General features: G+C 43.9%; 1 protein-coding gene across 1 annotated transcript in view; it reads left to right on the forward strand.

Moving 5' to 3' along the window:
* Positions 1–421: 421 nt before the first annotated feature.
* The window catches only part of FRAS1 (Fraser extracellular matrix complex subunit 1), a 181759-nt gene continuing 156233 nt past the window's right edge, over positions 422–25947 (forward strand). Inside the window, exons 1-2 of the mRNA XM_014957844.1 lie at positions 422–608; positions 4857–4888. Of these exons, the coding sequence (XP_014813330.1) occupies positions 545–608; positions 4857–4888 (96 nt within the window). The 5' untranslated portion in view covers positions 422–544. The remainder of the gene's footprint in view (positions 609–4856; positions 4889–25947) is intronic.

Genomic DNA, 25947 nt, shown 5'->3' on the forward strand with positions numbered 1-25947 from the left:
AGACCCAACCATAACTCCTGAAAAGCTTCAAAACCCTTAGAGATGATGACTTCTGAATTCCAGCCCGTCCCTTTGTGACCGGGATAAATCCCCCCCCCAGCTCCCGGTTGTGTCAGACGCTCTGGGGCTCGACCCCTGCCTCCTTTTACCAACGCGAACCCCTTGGCTTCCCCCAAACCGCGGGACAAACGGGGGGAAGCTGTGGCTGCCGCAGGCGGGACGGGCTGCGGGTTTACCGGGGAGGAGGAGGAGGAGGCTTCCCCCCGACCCGAGGGGCACGGCCGCTCGCCTTCACCCCCCGCCGGGAGAGGAGGAGGAGGAGGAGGGAGGAAGGGGGGGAAAGCGCTGCCCGAGGCGGGGCCGGGCGGGGCGGAGGGGAGGGGACGGGCGGGTTACGGCGCATTTCTTGCGGGGGCCGCCGCCGCCGCTTTGTCTGCGGGGGAAAGTTTGGCGAGGCGAGGCGCTGCCCCGGCACCTGCCGAAGGGGCGGCGGGACCACCCCGCTTCCCCTTCCTTCCCGTCCCCTGCAGCCGGCGGCGGGGCCATGGGCGCCCGGGCGACGCTCTGCCTCCTCAGCGCGGCGCTGGCCGCCGCCGCCGCTGCCTCAGGTGAGTCGTTCCCCCCCCGCCACGGTCCCGCGGGCTTCCTGAGCTTCCCCGCTGAGGAGAATCCCCCCTCCTTCTTCTGGGGGGCTTGGGGACATCTTTCCTTCCCTTCTCCTTCTCCCCGGCCCGGGCGGGGGTCCGCCTCCCGCCCCCCGCCATTTTGGCGGCCTCTCCGCAGGCGGGGCGAGGGGGGGCGGCCGGGGCGAAGCTGTGCCCGGTGCCTTCCCGTGTCTGTCCCCGGCTCTTCCCGCTCGGTGCTGCTGGTGATGGTGGTGGGGTGCCCGCAAAGCGGCCGAGGGCTGTGCGGGTGTGAAGCGCCGGGGATGGAGGAGCGTGTCCCGCATCCAGCGCACGGGGCCGGAGAGTGCCGCTGGTGGGGCTTGGGGCTGCGGGGCTTCCTCTCATGCTGGGCACCTTTTCCTGACGGTGGGAGGGCGAGGAGGCAGCCCAGGACGGCAGTAAACCCCCTATCGAGCCCCTACCCAAAAAGATTTATTTATTTAATTTTTTTTTTGGTGGGTGTTAGTTGCCCAAGCCCGCAGAAACCGTGCGGTTGCCCGCCTGTGAGCCGGGTCAGGCAGCGGCGGGGCTCCGGGCAGAGCCAGCCCTCGGGCTGTCCCCGCACACCCGCCGCGGGTGCTTGGTGGCCCTGGCGAGGGCTCAGCCGCTTGCCCAGGGGGCTCGGGAGGGCTGCGGTGTGTGCCGGTGGTCTGCCGGCCCGGGCGGCGGGGGCAGGAGCTGCGGGGGGTCGGTACCAGTCACCCGCCGCTCCTCGTTTTAAGGAGAAGAGGGCTGAGCTCCGCTTGGTGTGCGGGGATGTTGCTGTAGGAGGGCTCTGATAGTGCCTCAGCAGGCGTGTCGGTATTCTTTCTGTGTTGGTTTCTTCTGTCGTTAAAAAAAATGTTCTGGACGGACTTGTAAAAAGTGCGAGGTTATGATCTTATGATGCCGCCAGGCAGTAAAGTTACTGATGTCTTAAGACTGGGAGTTCAGCATGGCTGCATTAGGTTGCTCTTAGGTCCTTTTCCCGGTTTTCCTTTTACCATGCGACTGTGGGTTGTTGGTTTCCAAAGTGGCAGACTCCCCAAATGCGGATCCCGCCATAAGACTGAGATTCCCATTTGATAGAGTTGTTGTAGTGAATAACAGTAGCTAAAAATAGCTACATATGTCTGAGCTGAGGAGCTGTTAGATATGAATTTGGGATATTGACTTGTGAGGCAGTACCCTGAGAGACTTAACTTTTACAAAAAGAAACCCAAAACCAGAACCCCCCAAACCAGAAAACTACCCTGCCAACCTCCTGCATCCAAGATACCCAACGCAAAAATACCAAGGCAAAAATTCTGGGGTTTTCTTCCTAAGTTTCTTCAGTATCTGAAAGGCAATAGGATCATTTGAGGAAACCCTTTCAGGTGAGCTCTGCAAACAGCTGTTAATCACACTGGTGACTTGGCAAAGCCAGGGCACTGTAATAAAGAGCAGTATTGCTTAGCCTGTGTGTGATGTCTTGGGCTCCCTCACAATTGGGAATAAAAAATAGCTAAAAGGTATTTGTAGCTAAGGATTTTCAAAGTCTTGTAAAGATGGGTTATATCGCAGTTATCCCCCTTGATAACTTGTGAGGGAGTGAAATATGTCTTGGCTTTAACAGAGAGGAGGAATCGGGCTTTTTGTGTTTGCTTTTTAGTCCCACATGGGCTGGGGTGAGCCTGTCTCCACAGAGTGCAGTGGGGGGAGCAGGCTGTAGAGCTGAGAGGGAAGTTTTTGAAGGTCTGTCTCATTCCTGCAACTGCCTGCCTGGACTATTTGAGGCAGCTGCTCTTGCCCAGCTGTCTCGGTCCTTACTCTGTGCTCTGGCACTGCAGGTGATGAGCTCTTTGGCACATGACTGTTATTTCACGATGTGTTTATAGTGACTGGCACTAGGGCCCCAGATGTAATTACAGCCTCTTGAAGCAAAAGTTAGGAAATGAATGCTTTTTTTTTTTTTTTTTTTTCTAGTTTCCCCCTGTCTCTTTAAGGCTTTCAAATCATCAGTGGTGGCTCCGATACCATATTTTACATTTTAGCATGTCAAACTATTGCTACATTGATAGTGAACAAAAAAGAAAGGGCAGCCATCCCTTTTTTAAGAATAAAAAAGTCAAGTTGTGCCGGTCTTAACTAAGTAGTATTAAGTTTGGTTTGTGGTTTTTGTTTTTGTGTTTTGTTTTTTCTTTTTTTTTTTTTCCCCATGTGCCTTCCAATAGTATGAGATCTTGTGTTTTGCACTGAGTTTTGAGATGCAGCTGGATGATGAACCTCAAAATTATCCTCTCTTGCCAAAAGAAGGGGGAGAGGAGGAGAGAGATATGGGGGGCAGGAAGAAAATTGGTATTTCAAAATCATTACGATGACATGAAGTCAAGGTATGGCCAAATGTTTGGATTGTTTTTTTTTTTCTGTACACACAAATTGCTATGAAAGTCAAGTAAATAAATGAATGGGTAATGGCTGAGAGGCTGAGTCTTAGTTGTATTTGAGTAACTTGGCACCACTGAGCTTGCTTGTCAAATGCGAAGTGGTTAACCCTGGGGTTCATGCGGGAAACTTACAGATGTGGGAGCAAAACCCAGTGTTTCAGCATGTTAGTCCTCTTTGGTGCTCCGTCTGTGCATGTGATGGGTAGGGCTCCATTTGTTTACTGTCAATATGAGTAGAAAGGTCTCTGCTGAATTTGAGAGAAACATGATTGGGCTCTTGTGGCTCATCTTGGCAAGAGAAAATAATTCCTGCTGGTACATCTGCAGCTTCTTGTAGCTGAGCTGAAGACGGGCTCAGAGGAGGAGCTTTTGATTCAAAGCAGTGTAGCTCCAAGGTTTTCTGTACAAATTTGTCTAATCTGCATTTTATCGGAAACACCACTCTTCAACGAGGAAATTCTTAGTTCCCTGGGTGGTCCCTTGAGGCAGCTTTTCCTGCATTCTCTTTTCTTTTCATCTTTGAGTTTTTTGGGTTGCTTTTGATTTCACATTCTTGTCATGTTTTCAGTGGACAGATATGTGTAGTTGTTCGAGAACAGCCCTTTCCCAGAAAATCAATGAGAGAACTGTCATTCAACTTATCCATGGTTTTATTTCCTAACTGCTTATTTGATTTATTGAAGTAGAATACATAAAGTATGCCTGAATGGGTGTATATCTGCCTGACTTGCTTGGAGAACCTTTCTCTCGGCTGGCCATGTCGGTGGTGAGAGCTAGGAAGGCTGAAGCAGGAGGAGTCCCGTGAGCCTGTCTTTAGGTGAAATGTGACTTGTTGCCCATGAAGTGATTTAGGAGCAGGAATTCATGCCAGCTCTTCTCACCATGATTGCATTTTTATGTGTATATTTGTGTGCTTATTTGTTTCTCCTGTGAATGGTCAAAGGATTTATAGGAGCACAGAGAGGAGACTGCTCTTTAGCATGCAATTTACATGCTGTGTAACTTTGAATTTTTAAGGGCTATATTTTGCCCTTAAATAGCTGTGGCTTCCCTTTATTTTAGTGAGAGCTCGAGCATGTATTTGAAGTTGAAATACAGTTCTGAGCTTGATCTTATGTATGTGTTGTGAGAATTCCCATCTTACCGGGGCAGCCTTGTGTCAGTGGAGGGAGAGAACATGCCCCTCACACGAATGGCACCAAATCTGAATTTGTCACCTGTCTTAGAGAGCATGAGGTGATTGTGGAGATGGGTTATGATACTAGCTCTGTTCAGAAGTGGGTGATTATTGGTGATGGTGTAGTCAGGTCCTTGTGAGGTTTGTGTCTGCCCCTTTTTTACTGCCTTGAATTCTCCTGCTTGCTTTGGTGGTTTGTGTCCTTGACTTCTGTCTGAGAAAGATTGAGCAACTTCTTGCAATTACAATGCTGTGATGCTTCATCAATGGTCTGGTGGGGTGCTGCAGAGGCATGGGCTATCCCCTTCTTTGAAGATCAGCTGCATTATTTTGGGAGGTCTCGCCTTTTGTCTCTGTCTTGTTTGTGCCACGCTCCAAGTTCTTGAGTCCATCTTGGCCAGAGTCCCTGGCACTGCAGTCCAAAGCTTACCCAGAGGTTGCCCTGTTGCACCAAAACTGCATTTGTTTTGATGCTGGAAAGTGCATGGCCAGAGGTGACAGCTCAGTGCTGCTCGTAATGTTATATAGCAGGTCCGCTGGAGAGTGTGCTGGTGTTACTCACTTCTAATCTGTTTTAATTTTTATTTTTTTATTTTTTTTATCCTGCAGGTGCCTGTATCTACCAAGGCTTGTTGTTTGAGGTAGGTAAGCTTGATCATTTTATGTGGGGGAAGTGTTAGAACAGGTGCTGTTGAACTTGACTCTAGTTCCTGATTTTTGTCACCCCTGCAACTGGGATGGCTGATCTTGCAGCAGGTCCCAGAGCTGTTTGCCTTCAGCCTGCTGGAAAACAGCAGTGCAATAAATATTGCCCTTGGAGAGATTAGAAATTTTCCCTGGGCTTTTGAACTCGACCAGTCTCTTTCTCAGCTCCGCTCTGCCTGCTTCTAACTGGGGCTCCTTTGTCCAGTTTGTGAAAAGATGTAAGGATCTTGGAAGCCATACTGAGTCACAAATGTGTGGTCCTAGGCAGGATAAGAGGTTATGTTTTGTAAAATGACACTGTAATGACAGGGTATGTTCTGTGTTAATTTCCCTGAATAATAAAGTATTAATGACAATGATTTAACACCTTTTCCTCTCAGCTGGTTATGGTGAGTACTGTGTACCCTGAGTCATCTTTATAAACCCAAAGTATTTTCTTTTGTAGTCTTCCTCTTTGCCTGTACGTTACGCATGAACACCTTTGTTCAAGGATCACAGTTTTTAACAATTTATTTATAAACAGTGTTTTGCTCTGTAACACTTGTCTGCCTCACTTTGGTACTCCAGGCTAAAAGGAAATTCCCAAGCATCGTTACGTTTCTGGAAGGCTTCTGTACCTGCCTCCAGTCCCACAGTGGACTTGCTCAGGGATTTGTTACCGTAGGCTGGGAGGCAGCAGCTGTCGGCAGAAGCCTGGGGTTTTATTTCCCTTGGAGCTCTCCAGCAAAGCTGGATAAGTGCTCTGCGTGTGTGACACATGACTGCTGGGTATCTCGGAAATAACTGCTGGCAGGGGGTTCCTTTGGCCTTCCGACATGAACTCAGGGTCTTGGAAGTTTTTCTGCTCCAAGAAGGAAACATAGAGGGAATTGCTGGAGGCGAATGTTTTCGGTGGGTGGCTTGGGAGGAAGCTGAAGCAGGCTAAATGTGTTTGCTCCTCTTAATAATGGTGCCGTTGGAGCATCCATGTCTTAATAGCAGTTGGGAACTGTGTCTAGATTCCAGCTTCAGTGAACTGTATGGCAGGTCACTTACTGCTGAGCATTGCAGTTCAGATCAGAGCTGGAGGGTTAGCAAGCCAGGGGATTCACCTGTCGCTGATTACTACTGGCATGTCAGCCACAGAGTTATTATTTTTTGCCTTTTGCGGTTTCTTGGTGTTCTGATGGCTTTTTTTCCCTCTGCCCTTTCTTTCACTGCTGCTGTGTGTTTGAAATGCTAGTGCAGGTCTCAGTAATACCTTGCTGTAGCATTTGTGCATACAGACTATGGGATATTCTAGGTTATAAGCTTCCTGTTTAAGCTACTTGCTCACAGTATCCTTGATTTTGTCTTTATCTCTGTATTTAGTGAGATTATTGGGTTTTTATTAATAAATTACTTCTGTAACTGTAGTAGTTTTCATTAGCTGTACGAGAGGGTTGCACTGTGGCAAAACTCGGAGCAGACACAAACCTGATGCAGGTGTACAGCTGGCATTTATAATCAAGTAAAACTTGAACAACTCGAGCTTGTCATTCTTGGAACAAGGACCTATCCTGTCTCTTGTCCCTTGTCACGCCTGAAGATGTGCCTGCTTTCCTGTCTGAGTGATGTTTGCTGTGCGAACAGGGCCACGCCGGCTTTTCCATGGGTATTTCAGTATTTCTTCCATTTGTTATGCACTAATGTAACAACTGCTGATTACTCTTTGGAACTGAATACAGATCAAAGGACAGGCCTTGTGGCTTCAGCTAGAGATCTCAGAACAGGTACTAAATCCACATTGTTTCTGACTCGGATGGGGGAAAATATCACATGCAATGCACCAAACCTGTGGGCTAGGTGCATCTCTCCTCTGTAACGCTGCTTCTCAGGTTTCTTTGGGTGGCAGTTTTCCCTGAGAAAGCAGGAACTACGCAGGTAACAGTGCAAACTACAGATGGAAAAGAACCTTTAATAGGACTTGTTTCATTCTCTGGTTTGTGCCACTCCCAACAGCAGTATTGCAGTTGGCTTGGTAAAGCATGGTAGAAATCTAACAGTCGAGATAGCGTATGAGTGATTTCAAGGCAGTTGGTACTAGTGGGTTGGTGGCACGTAGCTGTGATAGGGCTGCAGAGCTTGTGTTGTCTTTGCAGAAGGCTGCTGTCTCAGGTCAGTTTTGAAGTGGAAGATGACAAGAATATCAATCCTGCCCTGCCGTCATTTCAGTTCCTGCAGGTTCCCTGGCTTCAGAATGAACATTGCTTTCAAAAAAATATGAAATCTGAAGACCCATATGGGAGACACTCAGTCTGTGGAACTCCATGCTTGTAAAGCATTGGTGCAGCTGTCTGACAAACGAAGATTGGGATCTATTGCCTCATGGCTTTGCTGGTACAATTGTGTTTATTGAGGCTGGGGAGGAGGGTCTTTCTGAATCACCAGTTGGGGATTCTGGAGGTACAAGCTGAAATGTATCTGTTATACTGTCGTCTTAATTTTATTTTTTTCAGTGTCTTTTTTTTTTTACCTTTATCCCAGACCATGAAAAAAGTAAAAGCCTGTTCTGCCTGTAATCCGTGTCTGTGTGTTGCTGTTCAATCTCTCTGGTAAGACTGGTGGGAGCTGTGTTCACTGGCCTGTTTGCCAGGGCTGGTGAGCGTTGCGTGGAGTCGGCGATGTGTTCAGGGTGGTGGTACAAAGCAGTTCTGCTGGTACTTGCAACTTTGGGAAGTTGCATGTAAATAAACGTGTTCAGTGAAGAAATCTCAGTGAGGTGACAAATGTGCAAGGTAAGGATGTCATCTCTATAGAATCTGTTCCGGAGGAGGAATGTGCCTTCTGGGGTGTGTTTGCTTACAAACCATTTACTCACTGAAAAGATGTTATTTCTGAATGACAAGAAGGCATCAGGCCAAACACTGCGACCTCACCTGGTGGCTGTCACCTGGAGTGGCAGCATCACTGTATGCCTCTGGCACTAAGAGAGCTGTTTACAACCTCCAACAGTGTGAGTAGTTGTAGGTGAGCTGTTAGTGGTTGTTGTAGGAATGCTGTTTGCTGCGAGTCTTGCTTTACGGCATTTGTCTGTCTCGCTTGTGCTGCAAACCCGAACTCTGAAATCACTTGAAAAAGACACGGACCTGTTGGAGCAGGTCCAGAGGAGGCCACAAAAATGATCCGAGAGCTGGAGCAGCTTTGCTGTGAGGACAGGCTGAGAGAGTTGGGGTTGTTCAGCCTGGGGAAGAGAAGGCTCTGCGGAGACCTTATAGCCCGTTCCAGCACCTAAAAGGGCTACAGGAAAGCTGGGGAGGGACTCTTGATCAGGGAGTGTGGCAACAGGATGAGGGGTAATGGTTTCAAACTGAAAAAGGAGAGATTTAGACTACATATAAGGAAGACATTTTTCTTCCATATATGTAGACACTGACTGAGGTTGCACAGAGAGGTGGTAGATACCGGCAACAGGATGAGGGGTAATGGTTTCAAACTGAAAAAGGAGAGATTTAGACTACATATAAGGAAGACATTTTTCTTCCATATATGTAGACACTGACTGAGGTTGCACAGAGAGGTGGTAGATACCCCATCCCTGGAAACATTCAAGGGTCACATTGGCCCTGCTCTAGTTGAATATGTTCCTGATCATTGCAGAAGGGTTGGACTAGATGCCTTTCAGGGCCTTCCAACCCAAACTTTAATATGGTTATGTGAGAAATCCTTGGTGCATAAATCAAACGTTTAAGTGGAGTGAATGCAGCATTGTGGAGTCTTGTGAATTGTTAATGCTGCAAAAGTTTTGCATCTTGCTTGACTGACTTAGCTGCTTGTGTCAGCTTGTGTTCGTGTGTTTCCTCTGAGAAAAGCACATCTTTGTGTTTGATTTCCAACTGTGCTGAGGAGGTGTGCCTTCCTCCCTCTGTCTTCACCTTTGAGGGAGCTTTCAGGCCACACAACCAGTGCAGCCAAGTCCTTTACTTAGCAAAGAGTAAAATACACATTGCTATTTTTTTCTCAGCAGGAGGGTAGTGTAGGTGGGGATGAGGAGATATTCATGCCACAAAGAAAGTAGATGTCTGGGGGAGGCATTGATCAAGTCCATGTCTGCATCTTTCTGCCACCTGGCTGGTGCCAAGAAGAGTTTTCAGCTCTGGGAGAAGGAGAGGGGAAGCAAAGGGCTGTGAATTAAGGTGGGAGTTGGTTTAAATTGAAAGTGTGACTTGATAAATGACACTTCATGTCTGCCAGACACTGCAATAAAGAAGGCCAAGTCCAGCTGAGCAATCTCCAGTAAATTTTTACTTTGGCTGTGTTAAAACATGGACATTGTCTGTTGCAACAGCTGCTGGTGATGTACGTAAGGATGAATTTCTGTACTGGCAGATTCATTTGAAAGCATCAGGAGATGCATACAGGGCTTTTTTTTAACACTGTAGAGCACCATACAAGCCAAGCAGCTTTTATTGAAAGGAAGTATGTTTTTGATCTTAGAGTTTGAATGAAGATTATGAACAGAATAAAAATCCCTAACTTAATCCACAGTAAATGGTACTGTATTTGTGCTTCAACCAAAAATTGTACTTCCCTTTTTCCTTTTGAAACTGCCTGAAAAAAAGATTCAAGTTGATTGAAATGCTTAGTTGACTAGCAGTCAGTCAGAAGAGCAACATGTCATTTCCAGAAAATAATAATAAAAAAAAATTGTTGTAGTTCTTCAGATAGTTCAGCTTTTCATCTTTTTAATTCAGCTCTGCAGTCAGTTCTGAGTAACTTGATAACATTTTGCAGTTACATCTGTACATTTTGTTGTCAGAAGTTTAGAGAGAGTCAAATTTTATGTCTTTTTAAATCAGATTTCTGTTTCTGTCTGTAGTTTATGCTGAGTCAGAAATGAAAAGGGAAATATAATAAGTAAAAAATGCTTTTTAAGATTTTGGGAAAAAAAATAATCTCTCACTCTAGCTTCTATTCTGAATAAATTTAGTGACTATTTAAAATAAATGTTAGCAGAGAATTTCTGTTTAGGGAATGCTTCAAATTCGCAATGGAAAATGAGCTTCACTTTAATTTCTTTGGAAGGATAATAAGTTACTAGTGAAAAATGAGATCAGAATTGAAGATTTCAGTTGAAAGTTTTGCTTGCTAACTTATACAATGGTCAAGTGTTTTTGTTTTTTTAAATAATGTGATTTAAATGCTACTCCTTAGCTTGGGGGCACATCATCAGCTCCACCAGGGAACAAAGCTATAAATTTCTGTTTATAACATGCACATAACACTTGGTAGCTATAAACTCTAGTTTACAGCAGCATGAATCTCCCTTCTGTATAATGTTGAAATGAACATTCTACAGAGCACTGTGCTATTACCCATTTTGCAGTGGGGGTTCCTCTTGGAGCAGCCTGCAGTCCTCCCTCTGTGTGCTCCTCTGCCTTCTCCCACATTGACACAAGCAGTAGGGAGGTAATGAGTTATTTGTGTCGGGGCTTGCAAGGTCAAGGTTGCTTTTTCCTGCTATTGCAGGGTGGATGTATTCTTGTAGCTATGAGTTGACTAATATCCTATATATGATGGTCTTTATTTATGGAACAGATAAAATTAGGTGCCGTGACTCTCCCAGGACTTCAAAGAATAGTGATGAAAAGACTTGGGAGCATTTGGTGCAGTGGGGGCCTGATTCTGCAGTGCTGTTGTGCATTCTTCTAAGCCTGTTTAGCAAGTGCATAACACTGAATAATTGTTTTATGTGGGGTGTGTGTGTCTTAATAGCCAACTTATCTTTGCTTTTGTGGCTATGAATGGAAGCATAAGGTGATGGAAAATAGATCTCTCAATTTAAATGAATGATATGCAGTTAAGGTTTATTAATATAATAATGAGATGGTTTTTATGTAGGAAATCCCTTCTGCTTGTGGGTTTCAGGAAGCTGAGATCAACTGAAGATCAAAAATAAAGACTAAAGTGTTTTTTGAATAAAGTGTGTGCTGCATGTGTGTTCTTTCTTTGTGTTCCTTGAAAATGAAGGTATAGTGTAGATGAATCTCTTTATTTCATGGTACCAGGTAAAAGAAGCTTAGATACAAGGTGAAGATTCTCTGAGGATGGAATGAATTCTTGTATCTTAATCAGTAAAGAGTTTTGGTTTTTTTGTGGACAGAGGCACACATTTTTAATATGTAATAATTCTTCTTTTATGTATTAGTGGTTCTCATACAGAAGATTCCTAAATGTCCTTTTTTTGGTCTGAGAAAATGAACTCTCATTTCTATAAGGAAACACAACACCGTTAGCGTAACTGAGAATTGGTATGTTCTACAATCATCATATTTATTTATTTTGTTTTGTAGCAGCTTGAAACTTCTTCTGAATACCGAATAACACATAATGAAAACTTGAAAACTTAGTCGTGTTGGTTGTATATCACATTATAAGGGGCTTGACGTAATAGTATATACAACCAGTACAATTTACATATCACTGGTTTTTCAGTTCCTTTTCCACTTTTACCTCTGAAAAGTAGTAGTGTGGCTCTAACATCCTTACACAACTGTCAGCTCTCTCACAACTATCTCCACAACTATCATCTCTCTTAAAAACGTCTGTAATGAGGAATTACTGAGAGTAGGGTGTTAAAATATCTTAAAAAGCCAGAAGGATCTGCTTAAGCTATACCCCTACCCTACTATAGGCAGAGGGCGATTACACTTGAATGTAAAACTACATTCAGAGTGATTTGGCAGCTCTCTAAACTGTTGCCTTTCACAGGTTTTCACATTTCAGGAGCACTGGGAGGGTGTTCACATGTCAGAAATGGACTGTGGCTTTGCCTCTGGAAGGGTAAATGCTGTTCCTTTTATGTGCTGTGTTTGTGTTTCAATAAAGAAAGTGGCAACTGTGACAATTTGTAACTGAAGGGCTGTTTGTAACATGAAAGACAAATGCATACAACACAAACTTTGTTCAGCAGCTGCCTGTGCAGTGGCTGTAATGGATGCAGAAGGAGATAAATGCAGAGGAAGTGGCAGAGGGTGGCTGGGCTGGCACTGTCGCTGGGGCCGAGCACTTTCCTTCTACAGCTTGGACCTGCTGTTCGTCTCGCTGCAGCAGCACCTTTTAGTTCCCCCTGTGCTTGGGGCTGGGCAGGAGTTTAGGTTCCCGCCGCCCCTGTGTCTGGGAGGAGCAAGTTGCATCTGCAGGGCACCCTCTTGGTTTCTCCAGGCACTGCTCTCTGAGAGTAGCCGTCTCCTTTTCCATGAAATGCCCAAGCAGTGGTGCCGCAGGCTTTTCTACATCGAGCACTGTGCCTTTGACGTTTAACCTGATGCGACAGAAGTACAAAGCTGGTGTCTTTGCTTACCCTGAGGTGATTTATTTGCCGTACTTACCTGAGAGTATTTCACAGCTCTCTCGTCAGTGAGCTGCAAATACTCTAAATTTATCTTTTAGTTCCCCCCTCTTCAAGTCTTCTCTGTGCGTGTACGCATCTGGGTTTTTTTCCTGGTACACATGCTGGTCACAAATTGTTCTTTTTCCCACCGTGGAAATGGGATCTCATATTCTAGTAGTCCTGGGCCCAGCAGTAGAGTCATGGTCCTCCTCAGTTGTCTGTGCACGTTTAAGAACAGCCTTTGGCCCTGGGTTTGAACCTGTGGGGTGCATTTTATGAACATTCAGGCACACGACACCTGGTGTTTGTGGCAAAAAGAGAGTTTGAAACAACTCTTCTTCAGGTAGCACAAAAGAAGCGTGGACAACTTTATAAACTAAAAGAGACAATTCTATGGGTTGTGGGGCTTTTAAGCTTTAGAGACTGGGCTGGCCACAATGACTGCCTGTGGGGTTTTTTCCTGGGAAGTGTGAGTGGCTGTTGCCTGTAGTATTCTCCTTCAAGGGGTCTTTCCATCCTCTGCCCTGGCTGGTGAAGAGTCCTGCTTTAATCTCTACTGTGTTGTGGGAGGTGATCTGGCATCAGTCTTATTTGGAGATCAGGGTCTTTACAAGAGCTGCCCTGTTCCACATTTTCCATTTCAGTGATCTTCCTGGATGGTAACTGTTCATCCGCAAACACCGGCTTAAGTAGATGATTAACATTTAATAACACAGTTACAGGAGCTATGTGCCAGAGCCTTGGCAGGAGATGTTGGATTTCTCATGGATTTGTTCTTCGGGACAACAATTTAACAATTACCCAGTGTTTACAAATTTTGCCTTCTCTCTTTCTGGATGTATTTGAAGAGCCTTGTTTAGCAGACAATGTCTTGTAATTTGTCATTTACTCTTCCTTTTTAAATTCCCAGCATGAAAAATTCCTTTTTCTTTTGCTAGGTCACTTCCTCATTCCTTCCCTCTCCTCAACCCTATTAAAACCTTGACCAGGTTTCCCGTTTTAGAGTAGGGATTGTGATGCCTAGTTAATTGGTAAGAGAAATGATAGAAATCAGCTTTGGCCAGTGGAAAAAGCCTATAATGCATTAAAAATTGAGACCCACGCAGCTATAAAAAGGTCTCAGTTTACATTACCTGGGGACCTACCTCAAATGTAGTTTCTCACTGGGCTGAAATTGGCAACAAACCATTGTCGTACTGGTGTGAATGCCTGACCTGAGCCTTGCATTGAAAACTTTCCCGTTCTTGGTTTGGGAGTGCAAGTGCCAGCTTTGGAGTTGGAAGCAGTGTCCCACAGCTGATGAAAGTGTTGGGAAACAATAAAATAGCTATCTCTGTAGCAGGTTATTTGATAAAAGCAGAAATGGAAAATGGTACTCATGAAATCTGTAGGTTTGTTATATTCTGCTGGTGCTTATGAAAACATAAGCCAACACTGTTCTTTGTGGAGCAGTGAAGTAGGTCTGCAATTGACGTGAGAAGCTGTTGTGTTATCTAGGGCTGGGTTTATGTGCACATACATGTATGGGGCTTGGGTCTTGGGGTCCCATACGTGGTACTTGGTCCCTTTATCTCTGAGGGCTTCCACTTGTGCCAGTCAGTGGCAGATCTGCACGCTGCAAGCAGAACAGGCAAGAGGGTGTTGGGGTTGGAAGTCATAGCCTGCTTTTCCAGAAGGGATTTCACTGTATCTGCCTGTGCCAAACGTGACTTTAGTTTTGAACTTTGAACTTAAAGTTTGAACTATCAGCCTTTCCCTTTCTCCTTCCCTTTCCCCCTCCCTTTCCCTTCCCTTTCCTCTTTCCCTCACTTGAAGACTGATTTTCCCTCTCTTCAGCACAATAATTTAGAGCTGTGGAAATCACCCAGTGGGATGCAGTTCTGGAGACGGTCATCTTACTGTTTTTATGGGCTACTTAAAAATCTGTAATCATATTCCAGGACCATAATGTTAATGTTCATCAGATGACTTTTAAAGGTCTTAAACTGATCAAGAAAGTCAATATTGTTTTAATTATCCCCATACAACATTTCACAGAAGTGGTGTTTACACTCTGAATATACGTGTACATCAGTAGCCTTAGGAGAGAGAAAATGAAGACAGAAGGCTGGAGAAAAAAAGTCAGGAGAATTTCTGGTTCCTGTTTTGTGTTAGAAAAGAAACAAAAAGATCATGTATTGGAAAGAAATTTGAAAGCAAGCTGTCATGAAAGGAGCCCGCTGAAGGTGATTTAAGCTCACTTGCCTGTAGCTGGAAGATAGAGAGGGATGTAACCTCCGGCTAGAGGTGTAAGAGCAAGTCTGTTTTCAGTCTCACTTTTCTGCTAGCAGCCACCCACCCACGCTTGCCAGTCCCCTTGAGGCAGCAGTTGCTTTGCATATGTCTTTCTCCTTGGCATACGGGATACAGGATTGTTGCCTTACTGCGACTGCAGCATACGCTGCCATGACAAGGAGGGACATCCTGCCCCAGCAGATGGTAGGGAGAGGTTTACCACTTCCTGAACGAAGTAAGGAGTTTTGTCTGGCAGTTTCTGTGCTTTGAGGACTGATCACTTTCAGCAAAAGAACTTGAGATGTTTGCTTGCTTTATTTGCTGTGGCTCACTGGAGCAAGCGATTGCCCTAATATGTGTGTGTGAGATATTCTCTCAACTTCCTAAATACACATAGATTCTCTCAATGTGTCACTCTGTACAGGTGTGGGCAAGTCCCATTGAAGGCTATCGTGATCTAGGAACTTGGGCTGTTTGCTTCTGATGTTGGTTTTGTCCTGGAGAGGGGCTGCCAGACATTGCATCTGAAAAAGATACTGTAAACATCAATGAGGTTTTCCAGGGGGTTTTGCCACCTGGTATCTTCTAGTGGAGAAGCAAACTTGGTTTTGACTGTTTGATTTGATCTGACAGGTAAAACCACGAAGGATGTGAATAGGAAAATAGCCTTAACACCCCCTTTTTGTGGGAGACGAGGCTGTCTTCTAATGCGGTAACAGCACCATCACACCTCCTTCTTCTGCTGTCACCTGAGTGCTCCAGGCACTGCTCTCTGAGAGTAGCCGTCTCCTTTTCCATGAAATGCCCAAGCAGTGGTGCCGCAGGCTTTTCTACATCGAGCACTGTGCCTTTGACGTTTAACCTGATGCGACAGAAGTACAAAGCTGGTGTCTTTGCTTACCCTGAGGTGATTTATTTGCCGTACTTACCTGAGAGTATTTCACAGCTCTCTCGTCAGTGAGCTGCAAATACTCTAAATTTATCTTTTAGTTCCCCCCTCTTCAAGTCTTCTCTGTGCGTGTACGCATCTGGGTTTTTTTCCTGGTACACATGCTGGTCACAAATTGTTCTTTTTCCCACCGTGGAAATGGGATCTCATATTCTAGTAGTCCTGGGCCCAGCAGTAGAGTCATGGTCCTCCTCAGTTGTCTGTGCACGTTTAAGAACAGCCTTTGGCCCTGGGTTTGAACCTGTGGGGTGCATTTTATGAACATTCAGGCACACGACACCTGGTGTTTGTGGCAAAAAGAGAGTTTGAAACAACTCTTCTTCAGGTAGCACAAAAGAAGCGTGGACAACTTTATAAACTAAAAGAGACAATTCTATGGGTTGTGGGGCTTTTAAGCTTTAGAGACTGGGCTGGCCACAATGACTGCCTGTGGGGTTTTTTCCTGGGAAGTGTGAGTGGCTGTTGCCTGTAGTATTCTCCTTCAAGGGGTCTTTCCATCCTCTGCCCTGGCTGGTGAAGAGTCCTGCTTTAATCTCTACTGTGTTGTGGGAGGTGATCTGGCATCAGTCTTATTTGGAGATCAGGGTCTTTACAAGAGCTGCCCTGTTCCACATTTTCCATTTCAGTGATCTTCCTGGATGGTAACTGTTCATCCGCAAACACCGGCTTAAGTAGATGATTAACATTTAATAACACAGTTACAGGAGCTATGTGCCAGAGCCTTGGCAGGAGATGTTGGATTTCTCATGGATTTGTTCTTCGGGACAACAATTTAACAATTACCCAGTGTTTACAAATTTTGCCTTCTCTCTTTCTGGATGTATTTGAAGAGCCTTGTTTAGCAGACAATGTCTTGTAATTTGTCATTTACTCTTCCTTTTTAAATTCCCAGCATGAAAAATTCCTTTTTCTTTTGCTAGGTCACTTCCTCATTCCTTCCCTCTCCTCAACCCTATTAAAACCTTGACCAGGTTTCCCGTTTGCATTTTCTCTTTAGAGTAGGGATTGTGATGCCTAGTTAATTGGTAAGAGAAATGATAGAAATCAGCTTTGGCCAGTGGAAAAAGCCTATAATGCATTAAAAATTGAGACCCACGCAGCTATAAAAAGGTCTCAGTTTACATTACCTGGGGACCTACCTCAAATGTAGTTTCTCACTGGGCTGAAATTGGCAACAAACCATTGTCGTACTGGTGTGAATGCCTGACCTGAGCCTTGCATTGAAAACTTTCCCGTTCTTGGTTTGGGAGTGCAAGTGCCAGCTTTGGAGTTGGAAGCAGTGTCCCACAGCTGATGAAAGTGTTGGGAAACAATAAAATAGCTATCTCTGTAGCAGGTTATTTGATAAAAGCAGAAATGGAAAATGGTACTCATGAAATCTGTAGGTTTGTTATATTCTGCTGGTGCTTATGAAAACATAAGCCAACACTGTTCTTTGTGGAGCAGTGAAGTAGGTCTGCAATTGACGTGAGAAGCTGTTGTGTTATCTAGGGCTGGGTTTATGTGCACATACATGTATGGGGCTTGGGTCTTGGGGTCCCATACGTGGTACTTGGTCCCTTTATCTCTGAGGGCTTCCACTTGTGCCAGTCAGTGGCAGATCTGCACGCTGCAAGCAGAACAGGCAAGAGGGTGTTGGGGTTGGAAGTCATAGCCTGCTTTTCCAGAAGGGATTTCACTGTATCTGCCTGTGCCAAACGTGACTTTAGTTTTGAACTTTGAACTTAAAGTTTGAACTATCAGCCTTTCCCTTTCTCCTTCCCTTTCCCCCTCCCTTTCCCTTCCCTTTCCTCTTTCCCTCACTTGAAGACTGATTTTCCCTCTCTTCAGCACAATAATTTAGAGCTGTGGAAATCACCCAGTGGGATGCAGTTCTGGAGACGGTCATCTTACTGTTTTTATGGGCTACTTAAAAATCTGTAATCATATTCCAGGACCATAATGTTAATGTTCATCAGATGACTTTTAAAGGTCTTAAACTGATCAAGAAAGTCAATATTGTTTTAATTATCCCCATACAACATTTCACAGAAGTGGTGTTTACACTCTGAATATACGTGTACATCAGTAGCCTTAGGAGAGAGAAAATGAAGACAGAAGGCTGGAGAAAAAAAGTCAGGAGAATTTCTGGTTCCTGTTTTGTGTTAGAAAAGAAACAAAAAGATCATGTATTGGAAAGAAATTTGAAAGCAAGCTGTCATGAAAGGAGCCCGCTGAAGGTGATTTAAGCTCACTTGCCTGTAGCTGGAAGATAGAGAGGGATGTAACCTCCGGCTAGAGGTGTAAGAGCAAGTCTGTTTTCAGTCTCACTTTTCTGCTAGCAGCCACCCACCCACGCTTGCCAGTCCCCTTGAGGCAGCAGTTGCTTTGCATATGTCTTTCTCCTTGGCATACGGGATACAGGATTGTTGCCTTACTGCGACTGCAGCATACGCTGCCATGACAAGGAGGGACATCCTGCCCCAGCAGATGGTAGGGAGAGGTTTACCACTTCCTGAACGAAGTAAGGAGTTTTGTCTGGCAGTTTCTGTGCTTTGAGGACTGATCACTTTCAGCAAAAGAACTTGAGATGTTTGCTTGCTTTATTTGCTGTGGCTCACTGGAGCAAGCGATTGCCCTAATATGTGTGTGTGAGATATTCTCTCAACTTCCTAAATACACATAGATTCTCTCAATGTGTCACTCTGTACAGGTGTGGGCAAGTCCCATTGAAGGCTATCGTGATCTAGGAACTTGGGCTGTTTGCTTCTGATGTTGGTTTTGTCCTGGAGAGGGGCTGCCAGACATTGCATCTGAAAAAGATACTGTAAACATCAATGAGGTTTTCCAGGGGGTTTTGCCACCTGGTATCTTCTAGTGGAGAAGCAAACTTGGTTTTGACTGTTTGATTTGATCTGACAGGTAAAACCACGAAGGATGTGAATAGGAAAATAGCCTTAACACCCCCTTTTTGTGGGAGACGAGGCTGTCTTCTAATGCGGTAACAGCACCATCACACCTCCTTCTTCTGCTGTCACCTGAGTGCTTGGTGGAGCTGATCCAGTGCGTTACTTAGCTTCTGCGGGCACTTGAAATTCCACCCTAACAGTTGCTTTCTGCAGGGCACCTTAGAAGATAAATGCGGAATTTCTTTGCATCCTAAAAGTGCATCTTTTTTTCAGCAGTTCTGGATTCTGTCAGTGCTTTTAATTTCTGTTGCAATACTAGTTATTAGGAGCTTATATTGCAACTGAGAAAGTTTCTTTGAGATGCCATTGGGTGTCTTAGGGAAGAATTTTGTGCTAGGATTTTTTTAATAGTTTGGAAAATAATTGGCCCTGGATATGACTGCCAAGAACTAAGAGAACTTTGCTGTACATTTTTGATGACCCCCAAATAACTTTTGGATTGAATTTTTAAGATATCCGAGGAAAGTAGATTCCCAGGTCTTGATGGCATTGACTGGAAATGGGACACTTTCCTCTAGTAAGGGTATAGGAAAATTCTAGTCTTAATTTTGAGATAGAAACATTGAAGCTACTAGCGTGTATCAGCAAGAAACTGTCTCCTTCTATAGAGAAGAACAAACCTGAACCAAGTTGGTTTTGTTTAGAAATGGTAAAAGAAACTGTTAGTACAGACTGAATTTCTTCTGTCCTTTCTATATAAACAGCTGTCTCATTGTGGTACGGTATCAGCTGACACAAAAATGAGTCAGGACAGATGAAACTGCCTGATTTAGATGGACCCGTGTAACACAAAATGACACCGAATATATAAAAGATAGTTTGGATGTGATCTTTGCAACTGGCTCACAAAACACCAGATAAGTCTATTAAGGTTGAGCTTTGTAGCTGAATAGTTTTGTAGGCAGCAAAAATGGACCTTTAGTATTGAAAAACAGGGCTTGGCACTTTCTGGTTTTGGGGTCAAAGTGGAACTACTTGAACTTACAAAGCCTAGGAATGTTTGTCCTGTGTCCTATTCCTTTAGGTGTGCTTTCAGGGAGAAAACTGCAAGAAATAGCAAAAGCTGTGGAGAAAGACTGCCGATAGAGGAATTTGTGGGAGTTCTGTCTGCTCCAACATGCCAGAGGGCTCATTGGAGAGGCAGCTTTGCTCTGTACCAGTACCAGGCTACACTTGTTTGTAGCATGTTTGCCAGCCCAGAATGTGTTCGAGACCTTGTTCTTCATCCTCAAGACATCTTGGGTGAAGAAATTGTGAGGAACTGGGGAATGTCTGCTCAGTCATTTGAAATAGACCACTAGTGCTTTAATGAATCATAAACCTTAGGCAAAATTAGACTACTGTCTCTGGACAGTGGTCCCACGTGGAATTTTTTGTTTTCCAGATTGTTTCATGTGTTTCTTTTTCCTTTTTTTTCGCTTGAACAACTCATGTCCCCATCAGAAATGCCAGGATGAAACACCCTTACCATTATGGTTGCTGCACAGGCTTGTTAACTCAATGCATTCAGTTATCCAGCGTAAATCATTCTCTGATCCTTTTCAGCAAAGATTAGCTCTCCAGTGTTGCTATTGTACCTCCTGAATTTCACAAGGAGCCTAAGATATTCCGTGGTGCTTTCAGGACAACATATAATAGATGGAAAAAATCCCAAATATGAAGCTCTACCAGATGGGTGCGTTGATTTTTATATCACTGCTCAGGTCTGTCAGCCTTGAAAGCAGCTGTAAAGAGAACCACGTGATGCTGGGATGCTCTGAAGTTTATGATGCTAGGATGTATGTATTTCTGCCATGCATATTAAATAGCTTCTAGTGGGAGTACATACAACAGACTTCCATTGGAAGACCACTGTAATTCTCCTACTATTGTGATTTATTGTTGAGCTGTAGATTAAGGAGACCCATTAGGATAAAATACTTGGTGCTTACTTGATTTTGTAATCATTATAGCTACTTCAGAATCATTCAGTAATGAATTCTCTAAATAACCTTGTGAGCTCAGCATCAGAAGTATCTTTATATTACCAGCTGGCATATAACGGCTAAGGGAGAGTCCTAGGCATTTTCAGACAGTCTTAACTGTGTTTCTGAGGATCAGTGAAGGGAAAAATGCTCTCCCTCTTCCCGCAAATAATAAATCCTGAGCATGATTTCTTCCTATATTAATTTGAAGAATTTTAAGCCAGATGTTTCATGACTCAAAAAAATTAAGTTTCAGAAATTGCTTCCTGTGTGTTTTATGGAGATCAAAATTAAAATCTTTGCAGGCTCAAAATTGGGAAATTTTAATTTAAGTTTCATACTGAGCATAAATTGTCAGTGATGTCCACAGGAGGTGAGAGTTAGGGCCTTGCAGTGAGATGACAAAGACGAGAAATTTTGGACCTTGCAGCTATATACATACCCTTTTATTTATCTCAGTTATCAATCTAGAAATCTTATTTCTAATGGGAATGTAGTCTTCCTGAAAACTTTAACCTTTTCATTTCCTGGCAATTCATCTGTTGTCCTGTATTAATAGATTTGGACATAGTTATGTGGGAATAAATTGCTTTTGGGTGCTTAGCTAGCACAAAGACCAATATGCTGTAAGTCAAGTCTTCTCTTGTGGTTCATGGTTATTCATATTTTCAGAGGAAATACACAGTTGTTTTAGTTATGAACTTGAAAACCTGCACTGATTTAGACAAAGTTGTCATTACTGACACACTAATAGCCAGTTCTGAGTTAGTGGATGCAGTAAATCCTTTTATGCATTGAGCCTGGTAGAGTGGTTTCAGGTGAAAACACGAGCAAACTTGTTAGCAATTTCTTTCCCACATTTTTTTGCAGTTTTATAGATTCTTCTACATATGTAAAAAGCCTGATTTTCTTGAGTATTTAGGGAATTAATTTATAGTTAAATTCTCAATATTACACAGTAAAAGTAACTTGCTACATTTTTATTCCAGTGGATTGTGTTTTTTTGTTTAAAGAATCAAAATTTTAGAAGTGTTCCATTTTGAAAACCTAGGCTTGTTTTTAAATTGGAGGCATTTAAGAATTGCATCTACTCCTTTCTATCTCAGTTTCTCAGTGAAGCTGGGGGATCATATTGCTTATGGAAAGGGAGCCTAAAAGTGCCTGTCTTCTATTGTGGGGAAACAAAAATCAATTATGTGCTTCCATAAGTGACCGAAGGAGTAATTCTTCTTCTGTGTTTTATATAAAAGAAAGATTCCCAGAATGAAACAATAAACTTAATGAAAATGTGTTTAAAATTTAATGAAATGCTTAGGACAAAACAAAGTCTAATGTTACTTTTAAAGATATCTGGAGACATCAAGTTAGATAAAACTGAACTAACTGAGATACAGTCACATAAAAATTGAGCAGAATTTAACTTTGCCTTAGCTTGGCAAATCAAGTGAAATCTCTTTATGGGCTTATTACGGCCAAAGCTTGGTAGCAGACCAGAGAAAAACTGAGCTGCAGCATTACAGGATGAGAGAGACTTCCACAGCCCATAACGTGCTCCCGCTGCCCGTGAGCACTCTGCGTGTTCAACGCGTGTGACTCGTCTGTCACCACGAGCAGGCTGTGTTTGCACTAGGGAAACCCAGTGCCGTCAGGCTGATTTAGTGAGGAATCTTACGTTACGGACTTTCTTTTGTGAATGTAAACATTATCAGGAACATCTTGGCTTTTCTGCTAGAAATTAGAGGCAGAGCATTGAAAGGGACAGTAAGGCATTGTGCTGGAAGTGCAGTTAAAGCGTGCTGTAGCACGTTTTGCCTTGACAGATTTTTGAATGGGAAGGCAATCCCATGTCCTATAAGAGGGAAGATGTGGTGTGTTGCAGAGCTGCAGACCTTTGTCTCTTCTGTATCGGTGCTGTTTCATCAACAGCATGTTCCATACTTGAATACTGTGTCCTGGCACAGGTCTACACCTCTTCTGGCTTAAGCAGAATGTTGTCATCATAGTCCTGTTAATATTGGGCAAATTGAAGGTGACACTATGGTGCATAACATAAAGTGGAGGTTCCCTGTCAAGACCCTGTTTATAGCCATAAGAACGTGGATGTAAGCCCTGTTATCTAATGGTAGTACATCTTGCAACTGCGAAAGTTTGGGCATGACAGCAGTGTAGTGTTTTGTCAATTTTTTTAAATGCTGTGATTTTACTTCCTAAGAGGTTTTTGCATGCTTGAGTGTAATCCAGTGAGTGATCCTATGTATGTGATGTGCGATTATCATGGGTATGACCTCGTTTTACCTTGCCAGCTGAGACACATTGGCATGGTAAAAAGTAGAATTCAGTTTAAAATAATTTACCTCTGTTTTTTTCTGTCTGGTCCATTAATACTTTGACTCTTCCGAGCAAACTTAATTAAGACAACACTGATCCTTCTGTTGATTTTGGAAGATGACATGGCCTAACAACCCTGTGTCTGTCCTGCTTTGGTACTGTGGAACTTAGGGATTCTCTTAGTACTTCTTAGCAACAGCCTGCCCCATAAGGTCATGGGATCCTTTTTGGTAAGTTTCAGAAGGATTTGCTGGCTGTAGAAGAGTGGTGAGATCTCTGGAGCTCCTCATGCTTTGAAGAGGAGTGTGCTGGAATTACCACAGATACGTCATCTCCTCTGACCTGCCCTTATTGCAATGCATAAATATCTTTTTTGTGGGGGAAGATCTAAGCTCACAAGATGTAAGAGTGTCAATTCTCCTTCTTCCTTCAGGCAGAGAAGTATCTGTGAGATCAGAGGCAAGCCCCTTGAAACCCTTAGGAAAAGGCATCATCCATGATATTTTGCGTCCTAGGAGTGGGCTACGCAGTTCAGCTGCTTTTCTTGCTATGATTAGAATTCTATGTGGTGTTCAGTTATCCACTTGGCATGACATTTCTGGCTAGTAAGAGCTGGATGTGGGGACCTGGTGTGTCATGCTGTATGTACCTGTCCAGGCTGTTCGAAGCATTGATTTGTATTATGAGGCATTTTTTAATTATTGTTGTGATGTTGGTTTCCCCGATAAAAATAGGAAGTATTAGTACAAAAAATAAATTGGGAACGATGCTTTGCTGGGCTTCCACTGCTTATCAGCAAGGTATCAGAAGCAGTGCTTGATGCTTTTGAGTGTGTGGCTCTGTTAAGAATACACAAGATGCAGGCAGCTGATACAGAAAGCAGACTCAGCCTATCTGTTGTTAGGCTTGTTTCAATTTAGAAGCTTAACAATTCTTTGATAGGTGAAGTGTGGTTTATTAAACCCTTTTCTAATATTAAAATCTAGCACAATGGACCACAGCCAATTTGTTAATATATGATAATTTCCTTCCTTTTAGTCTTGTATTTGGATATGGGTTTTGTTTTGCAGGTACCAACAAGAGGGCTGATCTGATCTTCAAGGTCATACCTTTTACTCAGCGTCCTGTTTACACAGACAGCTTCTCTAGCCTCTACAAATAGCTGATAAATCCACATGTTCAGACTGAGAAGACGATAATTTCTCATATGGAAGCTTCAATAAGTAACCTTCTTGTTAAAATCAGCAGTAGTTCTGTCTATGTAAGGGCTGCAGTGAGATCTCTATACTTAACATTTTCAGTGCATTCTGTATGATGCCAGTATGTTTTTAACCTTAGTGAAGTCATTTCATGCTTCTGTAATTCATTGGCTTTTTAGTGTATTTATAGAAGCGACTTTTTCAAGCACTGCAGTGAAATGATGAGAGCATCTGGTTAAATCCATCACATCTTGTAGAACAACCTCTTAATGGTTATTCTCAGTTAGATGAAACAGGAAAAAATAACCTTGGTAATTGAGCCTTTCCCCCTTTAGATGGTTACACCAATATTTTAAAGGCTTTAGATATTTAATATAATGAGAGTGCCATAAGTGTCACCCCAGTGCTTTTCTGCGATGGAAACCGCATAAGTTAGCTATGGGAGCTCTAAAAACAGAGACATGATTCAGCTCACACTTAGTTCCAGGGAGCTCTGCTTATAACCTCTCGTTCTACCTCTGTGCTGAGAGTTGGCTAAGGATTTCATTCCCTCCTGGCTACACTATGTAGCTTCCCTCTCCTGCCGCAGAGAGTGTGAGAACGCGTTGGTGTTGCCTTCACATTGCAGAACTTGCTTCCTCCCAGGGAAATCCCTGAGTTTAGTGGTGGCTGGTTCACTGGGAATGTGGCCTTTCCCATTATCCCTGATGGGGAGTTTCCAAATACTTACATTATAGGTTGGCTGTTTCTTATGGCCATCGGAGTGACTTGAGGCTGGGACTGCGTCACGGGCCAGAGAGAGAAGGACATCTGAGGGAGCACAATCCTTTCTTAATGTTGCTACACCTATGGCAGGTAGCCTGTGGTGGGGTAGTGCTACCACATAAGGGTGTAATTTGTAAGGATCTAATTGTAAATCCCTGTAAAGATATAACTTGTCTGGTGCAGGTCTGTGTGCCAAACAGCTTTGTAGCATTGTGTGCAGGGGATGCTTTCTGGTATTCAGTCTCCCAGCAGTATGGAAGCGGTCTATTTGTGTTACAGGCTTACCCTTGACTGCAAGATGATGTGGAAGCGAGAAAGCTGTGATTTGTTGGCATTCATATTTGGAAACCTCCCTGAGACGGTGTTGACAGCGGCATCTGTCTGGAGTGACAGAGCAGGGTTGTGTGAGGATTGCTGGGCAGGTCAGAAAGCTGAGAAATACCCGCCCTGTGCTGGCATGGAGAGTTGATCTCTCTCTTAATCTTTCAGTCTCTGGAAAGCGATGCCAGAGCGATTTAGATGGTGATTGTAGGCTTGCCAGTTTGCCGTGTTGCGGAGAAACTGGAGGTGAGGCCGGAGTTGCTTATGGAAATGGGATCAGCATGTTCCTATTTGGGGAGCCCACATTACTGTACTCTTCAGCTTTGGAGGGCTGGGTCCTCAGCTACTGTAAATGGCTGTAGCTGCTTTGATGTCAGTGGAGCTGGGCATTTTACCAGCTGAGTATTTGACCCTAGAGCTGGCAGTCACCCTTCAAGCCACTGAGCTTATTTAATACATGAGGCAAGGCTACAAAATGGCAGCTGGATCACCAGTTGGTGTTTTCCAAAGACAGCATGGATTTACCTTTTACCTTTACTTACAAGAGAGTAAGCAGTAAACCACTACTCTATCTCTTGTTCTTACCTCATCTTGGCCCTACACATGAAGTTTCGGCTTCTTTTAAAGAAATGATTTAGCACTGGATACGAGCAAGTGGTTGTAGAGGAAGCTGGCTTTGGGGAATGTGTTAAAACAGATGCGCTGATGATGGAATTGAGATACCCTTCCCTTGGCCATCTTCAGACACCCTAACCCTCTCCTACCACTGTTGGGAATGGCAGTTCCTGTGTTACTCTTGTGCTTATTAACTGTTTTGGTGGGCTGGTTTGAATTGGGAGGTGGTGAGGAGGTTGTTTAGGATTCTTGGGGATTTTGGGGGTGTGTATGTCCCCAGA

Source organism: Calidris pugnax, unplaced genomic scaffold (assembly GCF_001431845.1).
Source record: "Calidris pugnax isolate Ruff unplaced genomic scaffold, ASM143184v1 scaffold349, whole genome shotgun sequence".
In the NCBI taxonomy this organism is placed as follows: Eukaryota; Metazoa; Chordata; class Aves; order Charadriiformes; family Scolopacidae; genus Calidris; species Calidris pugnax.